The sequence below is a fragment of the Amaranthus tricolor genome, chromosome 14 (assembly GCF_026212465.1).
Source record: "Amaranthus tricolor cultivar Red isolate AtriRed21 chromosome 14, ASM2621246v1, whole genome shotgun sequence".
In the NCBI taxonomy this organism is placed as follows: domain Eukaryota; kingdom Viridiplantae; phylum Streptophyta; class Magnoliopsida; order Caryophyllales; family Amaranthaceae; genus Amaranthus; species Amaranthus tricolor.
Genome location: NC_080060.1, coordinates 9,718,331 through 9,736,422, shown reverse-complemented (window position 1 = coordinate 9,736,422; position 18,092 = coordinate 9,718,331). Strand labels below are relative to the sequence as shown.

The window sequence follows — 18,092 nt, the reverse complement described above, 5'->3', positions numbered from 1 at the left end:
TGCCATTCACCTAATTTTATCTTTTCAAGTGACATCACTTTTTTTTCCTAATTTTATCTACAAAACACGAAGAAACTCTCCTTTATGGGTATGAGTTGCCGCCGTCCTTCCCTCCATAGACCCTGTCCATAGTTCTTATAGGAGTGGAATACACTGGGTAAGATGATGATGATGCTCCTAATCATAAGCACATATTTTACATATAATAAACACTTACTTTTATAGATACCATATACACCTACTAGAACTAATTTAACGCATACTTTAAGTGTGTGAAAAAGGTGTTTATCATATGTGATTATGTGAATTGGTGTTTATGATATGTAAAATAGGTGTTTATGATATATGAAGTAGTTGTTTATGAAAAAAGAATGCAACTACTTGACATATCATAAACATCTATTTTACAAATTATTAAAATTTACTTCACATACCATAAAGACCTACTTACATATTATAAACACCGCATATTTACCTAGTTCACATTAATATAAATGCGTGCAGCAATTGAGTTTTGTTTTTTAATCTATAAGGCCGCTTGAGTTGATTGTCTAAGAATTGTTACCGTAAGTGAAAACCAAATTTTATCTTAGTTGGAGAGCCAATATCAGTTTTCGGAAAAGACTTTCGATTCGGTTCTGAATTAGTCACTTATTCCCTTCAGTCAACCCTGTAATCTAAAAAACAACAATGCAATGTTATTATTACCAAAATTTAAAGGAAAATTTACTTTAAAAATCTCACCTTCAACTAGTTAACTTTTAAAAATGTCAACTTTTGCATTATTTTTTCTTTAAAGTGTCGAATAACTTTCAAACTAGTTAACAGGCCTTCTTAAATTTTAAAAATTTAAATAGAAAAAATTTTATCTTCTCCTTATGTCCTTCTTTATTGTGACTATCTGATAACCTTCAAACTAGTTAACAGGTCATCCATAACTGTTTGTAACTATTAATTTTGATGTATTGATGTATTATAGTTCTTAGGGTTAAATGAATGTTCTTTTATTATTTAAATTTGAATGTGATTTAAATTTATATATAGTTGTTATTTTCGAGTTTTATATTTTTTTCAAGTTTTATTTTGATTTAAGTGTATTTCGTAAATTAATGGCTTTTTTTGTGTAAATATGTTGTGTTATTAGAATATATACTAGTATATGTGCTCGTGCATTGCACGAAGTTCTGTTAGTTTGATGGTTAATGTTATGCAATTTATATTTAAAAATATTATAGGTATTCATTTTCAATTTTCAAAAAGAATATATATTTTCAGTTTTTTTTAAATTCACTTAACCTATGGAAAAATAAAATAAGAATGATAATATAATTGATGATTCATGTATAAATATTAAATAAACATAATTAAACAATAAATATGTACATACTTAATATCGAATGCATTGCACTATATGTTAGTTTGATAAATTAATACAATACTTGGCACTAAGTGAATACAATATGCATGCTACATTTATGCGTTTTACTATATGTCTCTATTAACAATTCTTATTACACTTAAAATATAATAGTTAGTTACATGTTCATTAATATAAATTGCATTAAGAATCGCTAGTATAAATAACTTGATTTGAATGTCCCGTTGTTAGTGTTTATAAAAATCATTTATTATTAAAAACATGACTCACATAATTAATTCTAACCGATTACATTAACTCATTTGGCCAGACTCTTTAAATAGTGTTACTTATCGTTTTTCAATTTTTTCATTAAATTGTATGATTTGTATTTTTTTAGTAATTAAATGCTGAAATTTTGAATGTGAATCTTTTTTCATTTATTCAACAAAAAAAATTCTTTTTATTATCTTTTAATATTTTCAAATTTTAAAATATTATTATTTTAATAAAGTGTTTGAATGTCACATTTTTATTTACCTAATTAAACATAACATTTAAATATGTTAATAACTTAAACCCAATATAAAGTTATAACACAAAAACTTGGACGAGACCGTCGCAAGTTATTAAGATGAAGTGTGGGCCGGCTTATTTCACGCGCGTGTAACAACATTTTAATTTTTTGGGCATTTATCAATTTTGACCTTAAAGGTATCAATTTTGAAAATTGATACCTTTAAGGTCAAAATTAATATCTTTTAAGATCAAAATTGAAAAATGCCCAGAAAATGAAAAAAAATGCCCAGTTACACTCGCAAATTAGGCCAACCCAAATTGACGGTCTCATTATGAGGCCGTCTCCCAGCTGAACTTATAATTGTTTCCTAAATTAATTTTCCATTTTTAATCAATAAGAACCAATAAGATTATTCCATTTGTCAAAGCTCCAATAGCCAGACACTCGAAATTTTCCAACTTTTTTATCATTTTTCAATATTTTTATTAAATTATGTATGATTTGTATATCTTTCAAAAATTAAATGTTGAATTTTGAATGCGAATATTTTTTTTATTTATTAAAAATAGAATTTCTTTTATTGTCTTTCAAATTTTTAGATAATATTATTTTAATCAAGTGTTTGAATATCACATCACATTATTATTTACCTAATTTAATATAGCTTTTAAATATGATAATAAATTATACCTATTATAAACTTATAATTATTTAAATAATTATTATTTCCTAAATTAGTTTGTCATGTAATCAATAAGAAACTAATAAGATTATTTCATTTGTCAAAGCTCTAATAGCATGACAATTGAAATTTTCCAACTTTTTTATAACATTGTATTGTAAATTTATAATTATTTAAATTATTATTATTTCCTAAATTAATTTGTCATGTAATTAATAAGAAACCAATAAGATTATTCCATTTGTCAAAGCTTAATAGCATGACACTTGGAATTTTCCAACTCTTTTATAACATTGCACTAGATAGATTCTGTGTAAAATACAAATGCTATAGATATTTATAGATATGAATAATGATATTATTTTATAAAAATAATTCATTTACAACATAAACTTGATTATTAAATCTTTATATTTGTTTTGATATTATCATTATCAAATGAAATAAAATAATTCATTATACAATAATATTAAAACATATACTCATAGTATATATTGATAATTAAGACAAATAAAACTTAAAAAGTCTTTAACTATGATAGATAGTAGTGAGGATTTAGTTGAAAAAAATAAAAAATAGTCAGATTAGTTAGGTTATTCATTATATGATGATGATTTATTATCTAGGTTAAAATAGAGATTTACATATATACTGTTTTTTTGGTTTATATAAGGAAATATACTATTTCAATATATCATCACATATAGTTATAATCAATCAACAAATATTACATGTTTTAATGAGTTAGTTGTTTCCTTAAATATCAAGCTAAATCTCAAAAGTTTCCCTGTCAATAATAGAAAAAAGGCGAAAAAATATTTAATGACAGTATGACATATGTCTCAAGGAGTCAAGTCGTTTCTTCATTTGTCTATTCTATTGATGATTGATTGATTATTATTATTTCCTAAATTAATTTGTCATGTAATCAATAAGTAACTAAGAAGATTATTTCATTTGTCAAAACTCTAATAGCATGACACTTGAAAATTTCCAACTCTTCTATAACATTGTATTGTAAACTTATAATTATTTAAATAATTTTATTTTCTAAATTAATTTGTAATGTAATCAATAAGAAACTAATAAGATTATTCCATTTGTCAAAGCTCTAATAGCATGACAATTAAAATTTTCCAACTCTTCTATAACATTGTATTTTAAACTTATAATTATTTAAATTATTATTATTTTCTAAATTAATTTGTCATGTAATCAATAAGAAACCAATAAGATTATTCCATTTGTCAAAGCTCTAATAGCATGACACTTGGAATTTTCCAACTCTTTTATAACATTTTATGATTCCTAAATTAATTTGTCATGTAATCAATAAAAAACCAATAAAATTATTTCATTTGTCAAAGCTCTAATAGCATGACACTTGAAATTTTCCAATTCTTTTATAACATTGTATGATAATTTGAACAATTTAAAAAATGAAAATATTAAATACTTATGTTGGTGGGAAATGTAAAATATTTTTTTGGATGTCTCTTATTACTTAGTTGATGAATGTATTTATTTTATTCGATATAAAGAAATTTAATATATGATTTAAAAAAAAAAGAAATTTAATATGCAACTTTTTTCTTATGTTTTACTTAGGTTGACAAAAATCGTTCATAGATATATGGTAGCATTGAATCGTCAAAATTTGTGGATGGGGTATTAAAATTTTGTATTATTGTTGTCGAACATCAAGTTAGGACGGGAAGATGTGTTAAGTGTGGTAATGTAACAAATGTACATAGTCTTCACATCCTTACAAAGCACATACTTCGACGTGGGATGAGGCCTCAATATCATTTTTGGGTTTGATATGGTGATGAGGGAATTTACAAAGGAAAAATTGTTCCATTGAATGTGCACGAAGAAAAAGGTTTTGCTTATAAGGGGGAGAATAATAATGGATATAAGACATATGAAAAGGTTGTCAATGAGGATGTAGATTGTGTTGATGAGATGATAAAAGAGGTTGAGAATGAATTAGAAAAAAGTCCTTGTGCTTTTGACTTGTAGACAGAGACTTCTCAAAAGCCTATGTACTTTTAATATACAAAATCCACCAAACTAACAGTCATGTTGAAAATTTTAAACATGAAGTAAAAGTTCAGTTGGATTGACACTAGTTTCACAATGTTACTAAAAGCGTTAGGTGAGATGTTTCTTAAGGGAAATAAACTTTCAAAATTGACATATTATGTCAAAAAACTCACGTGTCTATTCGTCTTAGAGTACCAGAAGATTCATGTGGTTTGAACGATTAGGTATTTGAATGAAAATAAGAACCTAGAAGAGTGTTGTTACAAGTGTAAAGGGGCTGGGGGTGCTAAAAGGCCCCTAGATAAGGTTGTGTGGTATCTTCCAATAATACATAGATTCAAGTACTTATTTTCTATAAAGAAAGGTGTGTCACATTTGAAGGTAGCATGCAGATAGGGTGAAGAAAGATTGAAAGGTCATTTACTCACACATTTAGCTGATTCTCCATAATGAAAGACTATTAATTGGTTATATAGGACATTTAGGGATAAAAATCGTAATATAAGGCTCAAACTGCGTATGAATGGAATGAACCTATTGGTCTAGGGATGGCAACGGGTCGGATCTAGACCGGGTCCAAGTGGACCCGGATCCAGATCCGTTTTCAGGAACAGGATCCAGATCCGGACCCGGATCCGCGGGTCCAGTTTTGCAAGACCCAGATCCGGATCCGCTGAGTACTGCAGATCCAGTACCGGATCCGGGTCCAAAACGGGTCTGACTTATTTTTGCTTTTTTTTTTTGTATTTTTGAATGTGTTGAGATTGCAATAAAGCAATATTTATAGACTAATGTTAATAATATATAATTTCACAATCAATCACTCAAAAAAACATCATACAACTTAAAATTGTCTTGAAAATATCCAACAAACACATTAAAGTTGTTTGTTACATAAATAAATATAGCCGATACATACAACTAGAGGCATAGGAAGATGGTAAATACCATAGTATCTTGTTCTATGGCTTGGAGTTGAATTTTCAAATAAAAACAGTAGGCAATGTTGTGATTCATTTAACGGATGGGATTAAATGTCTTCGTAAGACACTAGGCAATGTTGTGGTTCTAATACAGAAAAGGCAATGATCAGCACTTCAGCAACAGTCAACATTTAATGTTGCAGTTCCATACTGGGATTGCTGATGAAACGCGTGAGGCAGTGAGGGAAGGGAAGGGAACTGAGCCACTGAGGTATTTTTAATATATATATATAAAAAGGGTCCTCCAGATCCGCGGGTCCGGATCTGGGTATTTTTCTCATATCCGGATCCGACCTGGATCCGACGGGTCTAATTTTTTAGGACCCAGATCCGTGAAAACGGATACGGATCCACGGATTCGGGTCGGGTCCAATACCCATTGTCATCCCTATTGGTCAATATTAGTTTTCAACGTAGTATATGGCCGTTGCGTTACTCTTAGTTATCCATAATTTATCTCCTTGGTTGTGTATGAAACGTAAATACATTATGCTTTCACTTATAATATCGGATTCTAAACAGCCTGGAAATGACATAAATGTATATCTTGCATCTCTTGTTGAGATTTTGAGAAAGATGTGGGATGAAGAGATTTTCATGTTTAATACACATGCTAATGAGGTGTTCACATGGCGTGCAATGCTTTTATGCCCCATTCAACGATTTTCGGGCATACGTCGTCTTATCAAGGTATAAGAACAAAGGGAAAAAAGCATGCCCATAAGTGTTGATGACATGGATTCATGGATTAAGTGTAAACATGTATTCATGCACCATCAAAAGTTCCTCTCACTTGATCACCACTATCGTAAGAAGAAGGCGTTCAACGGGGAGGTTGAAGATCATATAGCTCATCGATCATTTACAAATTTTTAATTACCATCTAATAGTTTATTTTCAAATAGTAATATATTGAAATGAATTTTGTAAAAAATTATATTTATTAAAGAAGAACAAATAAAAATTAAACTATATATTCCAACTAAAATTAAGGTGTACTACATTTCCACTACCATTCACTCGTGAGAAATCAAGTTTAAAACGCATCTTCCTAGTTCCTATTCCTAATTCTCTCGTACCCTCTTTGGAGTTCCCTCTTTAGAGTTTGGTGTATTGGAGGCCTAGCCCCGTCTACGCGCCGCCTCAACCCACACGCCGGCCGCCGCGCTCTGCTATGTAGTTCAGCCTACACGGATTCAACGTTATCCCTTTCTCCACCAATTGGTAAGCGTGGTTTTCTTCTTATTCTTTAATTCGATCAATATATCACTTATATTTTCAGTACATGTATACTTCAATTTATTTATTGATATTATGATTTTTAGTTAGTATATAGTATATACCCGTGAAGTATTGATTGAATTACATGTATTGAGATTCTAAGGAGTATGTAATTCACTTTTTAATGTAATTAAATTCAATTCATTCGTTCCCCAGGTTAGAAAAATAGCAATTGAGCAAATATGGTAAGTGCGTTGATAAATGCAAATCCAACTGTCTATGAAAAGAAAGATCGTGGAGCGCGCAAGCAGTCAACAAATGACGGTGATGAGTATGCTGTTGAACCTATTGACGACCTTGAAATTTTTGATATCCTTTAATGATGTTCTGTACTTTTAATGAATGCTTTTTACTCTTTGTGTTGTATTAGTTTCATCTTGATGGGTTTAGTGGCTTTAGTGGTATTGGTTTGATTCAGAGTGGTTTTCTTGATGGGAAATGACAATTTGTGGTTCCTATAATTGGTCTTCATTGTTCTACTTTGGTGCGATTGACGGAGAACTGCGTTTTACCTTCTTTCAACAGTGTTATCAATTCATGGTTTAGTTGAGTTAATGATCTTTTGCTAAGGAAATTTATGTACTTTGAGCAGGGGCGGAGCTATTACTAGTCTAAGGCTAGCCACGGTTGGCCACGACCCACTCTTAAAATAAGTTAATATATAGTATGTATGGCTCTTTGGCCTTGCAAATTATTTTAACTCTATGTTTGAGTTACAATACTCGCTAGTAGCTTCACTGTAACATAAGTGCTTAAATATCCTTAACTCCTGAAAACTTTGGATCTATCTCACCCACAAATCTTTTTTGTGATGTAAATATGAAAATTTTTGGCCTCTTTTGCCTCTGGCTTTGAGGTATGTAATGTCAGTTTATGGTCCTTTGATGATGTCAATCACTTGGCCTCGCGTTATTTTAAATTTTTTATATATGCCGGTAGTCCGGTACTTGTAGCTCATTTTGATTTTGATTTGTTTGTGATGTACTATGCGAGACTTAATAATGAAATTCTCAGCATATTGTTATGTTTGCACAGAAATTAAGAAAGAGAATTAGAATAGACAGAGAGAAGAAAAGAAGAAAGAAAGAATAAAGGAAGAACAGACAAAGAGAAGAGAGAGCAATTGGAATGCTTGTATTTAGTAACTAGGGCATAGTACCCCTGAGCTCTTTGAGTGGCTCGGTAACTCCAATGCATGCAGCACTATTGATTTTACTACAAACATACATCATCATTATTCCATAGCTCTACATATAGCCTATAGGTATTCTAGAATATTTCCTCATAACAAACTAACAACCATCTGACAAATAACAGAAAGTAAAATCACAAATACTGAAAATGAGATCTAGCTTGGATTCCCTTCTTTGCCCTTCTTGGCCCTTCTAGAATAGACATGCCTGATTTGTGGTAATTCCCCCTTCATGACACATATCTATAGAATCCATCAACATGATGGCATTGGATGTACATGAGTTCCTTAACTTTGCTTACATCATATTAGAGACATTAAAGATCCAGAGCATCCCTATTCTCTTGAAGAACTGAAAGTGGTAACAGAAGAATCTGTTGAAGTAGACGACAAACGTAGTTACGTTAGGTAAAGATGATCATGATATGCATTATGTTGTAAGTTCTTAAGCTGTCTAATCCTCTTTATGATTTATTTCTTTATCTCCTGATGTAGTGTAACATTCACACCGACAGTTGAACATTGTAGTATGGCAACACTTATTGGTCTCTGCTTGAAGGTGAAACTTATTCGAAGTTTGCCGTTACGTTACAAGGTATGGGAATGTACATGAGCTATGTGTTTTATGATGGGCACCCTATGATCATCTAAACACCCTTAGCATGCCTAGTTGGGCACCTTATTTCAAGCCTTACAGTAATGAACTTGTAAATAATTCAATTGTGATTATGTTAGTCTATCATTTTCAGCATGCTAATTATTTAGAAGACCTTGTCTTGTGTATACTTTCTGCTTTTGTCCTGTGGACCTACTTGTACTTTGTGCCTTGATGAGTATTTCCCTCCTTGCTAGAAAATCTCTTTCCATTTTTTCAACTTCTTCCATATGCAGTCGTGAATTGTTTGCTGTTTGGAAAACCATCTTCTTCGACCTGCCAATGTATTCTTTGACCTACCAATATACATTGGCAGGCATGGATATTTGTTTTATTCCTCCACAACCTTAAAACTTACCTTCATCTGTAACAATTGTTTTTTCTCTTTGCTCAAAATTCGGCTGAAGGATACATCAGAATTATCCAGTTTAATCTTTTGACCTGTTGCAAGCTTTTGAGATTAGAGAATATCATCACATGCTCAGCTTCTGATTCTGTAGCTCTTGTGAACAACAAACTATCATCTTCAATCAGGCGAGTTATGTGCTCCACTTTCCCTCTTATCTTCAGACCATGGATGTTTTTTTTTTATCTCTGCATCTCTAAGTAACACAAAACCTTTCTTATTAACACATTAAGGAAAGGAGATAGGGATCTCCTTGCTTTAGATCTCTGCTTGGAACCAGAATTTAATGACACTGTCGAGATGCACTTCATAATTAAGCTCCTAAAGTGACTTGGGAAACTGCATCTCTAGCATCAATTGTTCACGATAGCACCACTTAATCCTATCATAGGCCTTGCCCATTTCCAGTTTGAGGGACATGTACCCTTTGCCTTCACCTTTCTTCTTTTTCAAATACTGAAAAACATTCATTTGCAACTAGAGTGTTGTTTTTTGTCGCTGATTAATAGCCCTAGCATATAATTAATATATATATATATATATATATATATACATATATATATATATACATATATATATATATACATACATATATATATATACATACATATATATATATATATACATATATATACATATATATATATATATACATATATATATATATATATATATATATATATATATATATATATTATGTCTAAGAGAAGTGAGAACCAGCTTTAATTTTTCCAATCACTTTTATAATAAAGTTGTAGGATCAAAATAATTTGAGTCTGATTAATAGACTCAACTTTAGCATTGTTTTTCGAAACATTGAACAAACAATCATTGCCAACTGTGCCCAAAAGTGTTGATAGTATATAGCAAGCATACCACTCGGATCTAGAGCCTTTGTAGAGTGCTTTTATTTAAGAGCATTAAGAACATCATCTCTAGTGACATACAGAAGTCTCTCATTGGTTTGGTGATTTTCCTCTCCACCATCTTAATTAGGTTGCTGGGCTCCACTTCATCTCCGTAAATAATAAGCTTTTGGATCAATCCCCTAAAAAAATGTTTACAATCTTCTCTTATTTTTCATACCTCTTGCCAGCACAATCTTTAATAGCTTTGAAGTTATTTTGAGCCCTTCTTTTCTGGGTCTTTTCTAGGAAGAACTTGAATATTATTACCAGCTTCTATCCAGTTTTGCATGCTTCTATTTGGTGCCAGTAGAGTATCTCCCACGTTTCAAGTTTCTGTATTCCAGAAGTACCTCCCTTGTTTCAAGTTTCTGTATTCCAGAATCTCTGCTCATTTTTGCAATCTCCTCTTCAGTTTGCTCTTCCATCAAAGAGACATCTGATTTCTGGAAATTTTCTTTTCTTTTGGGAAAATAGAAAAAGGTTTCCCAACTCCAAGACCAAAATTTCAATAGACTGAGGGAATTTGATTCTGGTTTTGACCATGTTCTTCCTACACTTTGTGAACAGGAGCTATATGAATGTCGCAACAACATCTCTTCAAAGCGGAACGACTGAACTTATTTTTAATCTGTTGATTCGCCTGATGAAAAGTAGTCAGGATTAGAAGGTTGTCTCATTTTCGTTTCAGAAGATGACCAACAGAAGTTCCTGGGAAAATTTTATTCCATTTGTGAGTTTCTAAGAATCTGTCAAGCCTTTCTTGAGTATCATTTTTTCCTGTTTTGGTATTATACCAAGTAAATATGTGATCAACAAACTTCCAATCAATAGAATCACATGCCTCTACAGCTCTTCTGAAATTTTACATATGGTACTTTTTTTAACGCACATGAATTTAAAACTTCTGCACAAAGCTTAGGCAAAGAATTCTGGCTTCTGTAACTTTCCTTAAGGGAACAGGTTTTCTTGGAAATCATAAGTGAATTACGACTCCATATCGTCGTGGTTTCTCATTTAGCAATCCATATAATTTATGGAGTAATTCCAAACTTAAGTATCAACTACATCGCTACACGTCATTACTAATCCACCTTTTGTATGCCAACCTTCCATGTCACAACTTACAGCTACGATATTGGACTATTGAATTTTTTTCTTCATTTGATCCTCCAAAGTCCTTGTCTTTACTTCTTAATCCTTTTTAACATTATCAGTAATCATCAAAACCCTACTCCCAGTAAATGGAAGTGCAGAATTGCAAAAACAAGGAATTTCACTCACAGTCGCAGGAGAGACCTTAGAGAAATGTGAGACTTTCCCCTGTGAGCTGTGTTTCTTACAGGTCTTTGAATCAAGTTCGACCCCCAAACTTTGATGTGGGCATACATCTTTGTTTGCTGGATATCAATAATCTTGACCTTGCATCAGCATCACTAATTTTCTTTACTAGTCTTCATTTACCTCTATTATTGGCTCACCCTAACCTAAGCTAACTTCCATGTCGTTTTCTAAATTCTTTGGTTATATTTAATGTTCTGATTTAAATTTAAAGGTTCTTTATATTTGTCAATTGCCAGGTGGACATTAGAGTTGCACCAGGATCCCATGCCTCTGAAGCTTCAGGTAAAAACCTCTTTTCTCTTTTTTCGTTTATTTTTTGTTCGGTTGGAATGGGGGATTATTGCATAGACTCGTATTAGGGCCACTTTGATTTCCTCGATCAAAAGAGGGCGTATTAGAGGTATTGAAATACTGAAATCCAGACTATGGCTGAACTTTTTCCCCATTTTAGATTCCAGTTCAACTGAAACCTTTTGTTGGCTATTTCATTTTTGTCGGTTTTTGCTATGGTGGTAAAAGTAGAGAGCCCGACGACTCGAATCTGTTTTATTGCTTACATAAATATTTTTTAACATTGTTGCGTCTGTCTTTGCAGTTAATAAACAGTTGAATGACAAGGAGCGTATTGCAGCTGCTTTAGAAAATCCAAACCTAGTAGCTATGGTGGACGAGTGTCTAGCTCCAACCTACGTCTAAAGTCAATTCATTGTGTAGTTAGTTGCATCAAAGCAATCGTTGGCTTCATTATGAATGGTTTGCCTTGCCTTGCCTTGCCTTGTGAGAGCACTATTTAGTTGCTGTAAATGTCAACTTAAATTAGGAAAATTTACTTGGAATAATCTCAATCTTTCATTAATTATCCTTCAATAATCTCATCTTTTGGTTAATTCACAATAATTCCAATTTTGATGGTATTTCCCTACTACCACTTGTAAAAATGTGAAAAAATTGATTAAAATTTTTAAAAGGAAAAAATATAACAAAATTGATTTCTCTCTTCACCTGCGAAACACGGACACGGCAGTCAACTGACGTGTTGCGTGTCCGACACGTGTCGGACACGGACACGCGAAAATCCGTGTCCGACACGCCAAATGAAGTGTCCAATTTTTTAATATTTTTCCGGACACGTAGACACGGCAAGGACACGCGACGGACACGGCAAGGGACACGTGTGTTATTTAAAAAAAAAAAAAATTGAAAAAGCTGAAAATAAACTCCTCAGCTACTCAAAGGTCCCCGTGTTCCAAAATTCATGGGTAGCATTTGCTACCTAAGGTTATATTGTAGATCCGCCCTTGCCTGCTGTTGGTGGCTGCTGCCGGCTGTGGGGGAGGAGGTGTAGCTGGCGGATGCAGGCTGCTCGTGGGGCTCGACCGTGGTTGCTACCTGCTAGAGTGAAGGAGGGGTGGCTTCACAGGGAGAAGAGGAAGAGAGAAAGAAGACCAGGGAGAGGAGGCGTGTGAATCTGATGTTAGGGAAGGGTTTTGGTCTCCCATAAAAAATCCTAACTCATTTGTTATTTTATTTATCTATTTTCTTGATTAACTCTCTCACAACAACTCACATTTGCTTTGTTCATACATTTTTTTTAATACGATTATAATCATATAATTCTAACCTCTTTATTTGGATAATTGCAATTTATTTTTAATATAAAAGTGTTAATATTTATATTCCTATATGAAAGAAATTTATTAAAACTAATTTAAATAATTTAATATATAATTATAAAATCTCCAAAAGTTATTTAAAAGATTAAATAATAACTTTGTAAAATCTCAGCGTGTTACACTTAAAAAGAGAGTTTAAATATATTATCTTTGTCCTTAAAAAGTTTTCATTTGTCATATTGAGCGTTCCGTTACCTCATATACGGATGATGTGTGATGATCAAAGTTAAATTTACCTATTTATTTGGTTTTCTTTGATTTGGTTTGTATGACTATTTTTAAACATTCATGTTGTTTATTTGGTACTTATTTGCATTTTTTGTGAGGTTTATGTTTTTAAAGTGTTTATTTACATATATCAAATGAAAGATTGTAAAATTATCTTCAATTTGATATATTTATTATATTACCATTTACGTGTCCCCGTGTCCACCATTTTTAAGTTGGCGTTTTTCCGTATCCGTATCCGTGTCCGTTTTAGTGCAACCTAGCTCTTCACCACCCTTTTAAACTCAACAATGGTAGACCTTTTTGTTTTTTATTTTATGTGCTATCATTGCTAATTCTTATTTTAACGTTTTATTATTGAGTTGCTCATCATGTTTTACCCTGTGGTAGTAATCATAATTTAACGACTTTCATCATCTTCAATTAAACTTCCATCCATTAAATTGCACAATAATTCAATGTCCTCAAACAATAAACTTCAAAAACCCTTAAATGTATGGCTTCAAACTACTTGTTGACACATTTTCTTGGCTTCAAACTACATGCATACGCATTTTCTTGGCTCGTTCTTCAACGGCATAAAGTGGGTTTTCTTTAAATTGTTAATTACTCTCTAACTTAGTCTCTCATTGTCATTCCTTCAAGTTTATAGCTTTTGTCCTTTTAAAACATTATAACAAATCTTAACTAGATATGGTAGACGTAGCCTTTATTTGGTAAACCATTTCAAATCCTTGTGTTGATCATTGCTTTGTTCATCTTGTCATTGATCATATTGTTGCATATTTGGTTCATATCTTTGTGCACCACAAAAACACCCATTTTCTTCCTCGAGTATTGATCGTAGTGTGCGTGAGCTTAACATTTCATTCCTCAAGTAGCAGCTACCCCTTCCCCATTGGTATATACTACTATGTATGGAGTACAGTTGAATCTGGGTATGCTAGAATTAAGGTAAAGTATGGCTTTGAATTAAGCTTATTGCTGAAGAGTGTAGACACAATCTTGCTTTCCAATATGCACATAGTACAAAAGCAAGGCTACATCACCGCATCGTACTTGTATCTTACAGATTGTTTAAGCTTGCCATGCCCAAAATACAGGTTGAGTGTCAAGACGACCACGAAACCATCCGCATTGACCGTGAACCATTTCACAGCAAATGTGCAAGATTTCCGTATTTGATGTGCAAATGTTTTGGCACAATTGATTTGGTGGGAAATCCAACTTGGCATGTAATAACTAGACTTGCTCTAACTTGTTCATACTTATGTTACACAAGCATTTAAGTAGTGCCAGTGTCCTGTTCCCTAATTCGCTTCTGAATTTGAACATTAGTCCTCCGATTGTTCTATGTCAATAATTACTTTCCGATTCTGTGGAGACTGGAGATATAGCTCAAGCTTGAAGTTTTCCCATGGATATGCGAGAATGTATAAGAGGATTATCAAAGCATGAGAGTATTTGTGGTTCTCACACTGATTCTAATGGGCGTGCAGTTCTGTTGAAAGAGATGACATTCACCAGAATGCTTTGCTGTGCACCTTGTAGATACTGAAAATTGCGCTATCTTTATCAGTCCCATTGTATTTGTTGGAATTTTTTATGTATTAGAACATATTAAAAAGGAACAAAGCATCCCGCATAGCCTCGGAGAAGTGTCGTGTATGTTAGAGTATATAACATAGCCTTAACCATCAACTTAAGCTTTTGGTTGAGTTGATTCTTTGACATGGTATCAAAAGACAGCGTGACAAGAGGTTACAGTTTCGAATTTCAACCACCCCTCATTTAAAGTGGAATATTTAGTGCCATATATAAGGAGGGTTTATGCTGCATCCACAATTCTAGCCCAAAGGGCTCTTGTTTGAGGGGGTGTGTTAGAATATATAAAATATTATAGAGCATTAATCATTAGCTTAAGCTTTTGGCTGAGTTCTTGTTTGAGGGGGCGTGTTAGAGTATATAACATATTATAAAGCATTAATTATTAGCTTAAGCTTTTGACTGAGTTGGTTCCTAAGAGTGTAACCTAAATGGCTAAATGTAATGTGGGTAAACCTTAACCTGCAATCTGCATTTATGCAAGATGCTGACACAAATCTGTGACCTTACAAACGGTGACACCTGCACCGCGCCAAGTCTTTGTACTATTTGGGGGGATGGATGTGTATTTTCAACATTTGTTATGGCCAATGGGTGCGAAGATACCATTCTTTAATTTGTACAACTGTTATAGAAATCTTGGAACTGCAAGTGTTCCATAAAACTTGGGTGTAAATCTCATCTGTATCACATTTCAATAATAATTTTGATTCCTTTACTTTCTAGAGCTGTATTTATCATTCTTTTTACATTGTTGGGCAATTGAAGAAACAGAAAATAGAGATGAAAAAAGTAGATTTATTTACCAGTAATCTCTACAAGAACAAGTTCCATCTTTAAAATGGTGGAAACGATTTCGTTCCCTAACGACAATCAACCGATTATAGATTACAGATATGAACTTTGTGTATGTATGAGTATCTCGACACATTCTGACATTTCTTACTATTCTGATAGTTGTAGTTTCCGGTGTATGAAGAAGTGCATAAGCTATGGCCAACTTTTGACTATGATACCTTAACCTTTCAAGTTTTTCTTCTTCATCTATATTGTGAAGAACTTCTGACGTATCGGGTTTATACCCTTCGAATTTCAATTGCCATTCCATTTGGTGAATCATTTCGTATATTTCTTCCCAGTTGCAACTCGACTTATCCTGTGACACAAACTTGTGCACCTTTCTTTTTACCTCAACCAAACTCAACCCAGCAGTTTGATCTAATCCTCTGTCAGCCACCTTAGCTCGAGTATTAGCAGCGTCTGTCCATTTTTCAGCTTGAGCATACATATTCGACATTATTATGTAGTCCCCGGCATTGTCTGATCCTAATTGCATCAGCTTTCTGCACACTTCCTCTCCGACTTCCAAGTTAGAATGAACTCTTGCAGCACTTAAGAGACTTCGCCACACTACATCATTGGGTGCCATTGGCATTTCCTCGATTAGACTGATTGCTTTATCGAACATGGCAGCTCGGCCTAAGAGGTCCAAGATACAACCATAATGTTGGATTGTCGGTTGTATCAGATGCTCAAGTCTCATTCTCTTGAATAACTCGAGACCCTTTTCGACAAGGCCCGCATGCCTACAAGCACTTAGCACACCTAAATACACAACATCATCTGGTTCAATACCTTGCTTCAGCATTTCTGAAAACAACCCAAGTGCCTCGTGACCGTTCCCATGGATTGCGAGGCCTGAAATCATCACACTGTAAGACAATTGATTCTTCGACTTCATCTTGTTAAAGAGAGAAAGCCCCCTTTCTATGGAGCCACATTTCATGTACATGTCAATCAAACAAGTCTCAACTATAACATTTAGGCCACTCAAGTTTCTCATCAAGTACCCATGTAGTGACTTTCCCAAATCAAGGGCACCCAAATGAGTACAAGCACAAATCACACTCACCAAAATGCTCTCTTCTGCCCTCCAACTTCCTTCTCCCATCATAGCTCCAAAAATCTCGAGACAATCCCACCACATACCCAAATTAGCATGAGCTGCAACAAGGGCACTCCAAGAAGCAACACTTTTCTGCTCCATTCTTTCAAACACAGCACAACAGTCTCCAATCTCCCGACGTTTCCCATACATGTTGATTAAACTATTCTGCACAAACAAATCATCATCAAATCCAAGTTTATAGACTTGCCCATGAATCTGTTTTCCTAAATTAATCAAACCCAAACCAGCACATGCCTTAAAAACAGTAGGGTAAGTGAAATTATCAGGAGAATTTTCTCTTTCAAGCATTTCAACAAACAGATTAAGAGCTTTTTCAAAATCCTTATCCTTTGTATGCCCTCTAATCATGGTATTGAATTCAAATGTACCTGGATCATCAATTTGGCTAAATATTAATGATGCATAATCCATATTTCCCCAATCAGATAGAGCACAATTAGCTAATAAATTACTAACACAAAATGAATCATAAAATAATCCCAACTTTAGCATTTGCCCATGAACTTGCTTCAATCCTACCATAGCTTTGCATTTCTTCAACAAGGATATGCATTCTTTTTCCCTGCACTTAACACTGGTATCTAAAATTTGTGGATAATCTTCTTGTAACAAGAAGATTTGGGATTGATGAAGAATTGGCAGCCTAATCATTCTTTACTCACATTTTCAAGCAAGCAAAATGAAGGCAAAACTAAAATGTGATTGTGAATTTTTAATGTGATTTTTTTAGTATGAAAAGGTCAAAACTTAAGTATAAATTAAATGAATGGAAAATAGGTTGACTAGCATCACTATCAAATTCAAGAAAGATTTTTCAAATTCTGGGTTTAGAAATTAAATACATATTTGATGAATGATGCTAAGAATTCAAGATTGAATGTCATCCATGAGAATTGGGAGGGAGAATAATAGCCAGAGAAATCATGTTAGTTAACAGGGCATGTGACATAAGTGATAGAATCATAGGATAATGTTTTCAGGGTTTATGGGCTAACAGGAATTTGGGTTATGGACCTCATGGCCCACACCACATCTGGAAGATACTTAGAAAATTTGAAATGAATAAGTAAAATACTATAAAAAAGTCAAAAAATAGCAAAGTTTCAAAATATTTTCCAGAACAAATATTTTTTAATTTTTACCCACAGCTGAGGTTTGGATATGTTCGCTGTTACCAATAATTAGCAAAGGAAAGAAAGTCAAAAAAGTCAAGACATGTGTTCGCTGTTTGTAACAGCGAACAAAG

At 33.0% G+C, this 18,092-nt stretch overlaps 2 protein-coding genes across 3 annotated transcripts; one reads left to right on the top strand and one right to left on the bottom strand.

Moving 5' to 3' along the window:
- The first annotated feature begins 6,603 nt into the window (after positions 1–6,603).
- On the top strand, positions 6,604–12,241 carry LOC130799851 (protein AE7-like). Its single transcript, XM_057663113.1, has 6 exons — positions 6,604–6,812; positions 7,026–7,180; positions 8,366–8,469; positions 8,557–8,656; positions 11,608–11,653; positions 11,967–12,241. The coding sequence occupies exons 2-6, from the start codon at positions 7,052–7,054 to the stop codon at positions 12,065–12,067; spliced, it is 480 nt and encodes a 159-aa protein (XP_057519096.1). The 5' UTR covers positions 6,604–6,812; positions 7,026–7,051; the 3' UTR covers positions 12,068–12,241.
- Positions 12,242–15,564: 3,323 nt separating this feature from the next.
- Positions 15,565–17,785, bottom strand: LOC130799912 (pentatricopeptide repeat-containing protein At1g31920). 2 transcript variants are annotated; one of them, XM_057663204.1, is made up of 2 exons: positions 17,081–17,773; positions 15,565–16,990 (listed from the first exon to the last, which is right to left on the bottom strand). In XM_057663204.1, exons 1-2 carry the CDS (start codon positions 17,495–17,497, stop codon positions 15,680–15,682), a joined length of 1,728 nt encoding a protein of 575 aa, XP_057519187.1. In that variant the 5' UTR covers positions 17,498–17,773; the 3' UTR covers positions 15,565–15,679. The 2 variants fall into 2 exon arrangements, with proteins under 2 accessions (XP_057519187.1, XP_057519188.1); XM_057663205.1 differs by having other exon boundaries at positions 15,565–17,785.
- Between the last annotated feature and the right edge of the window lie 307 nt (positions 17,786–18,092).

What these genes read in the sequence shown, in the direction of transcription:
- LOC130799851 (XM_057663113.1), top strand. Translation starts at nt 7,052, where the DNA reads ATGGTAAGTGCGTTGATAAATGCAAATCCAACTGTCTATGAAAAGAAA. An exon ending in ACGACCTTGAAATTTTTGAT is followed by an intron (nt 7,181 to 8,365) that starts ATCCTTTAATGA and finishes CTTTGCTTACAT; the next exon opens with CATATTAGAGACATTAAAGA. An exon ending in CCATGCCTCTGAAGCTTCAG is followed by an intron (nt 11,654 to 11,966) that starts GTAAAAACCTCT and finishes CTGTCTTTGCAG; the next exon opens with TTAATAAACAGTTGAATGAC.
- LOC130799912 (XM_057663205.1), bottom strand. Translation starts at nt 17,497, where the DNA reads ATGATTAGGCTGCCAATTCTTCATCAATCCCAAATCTTCTTGTTACAA.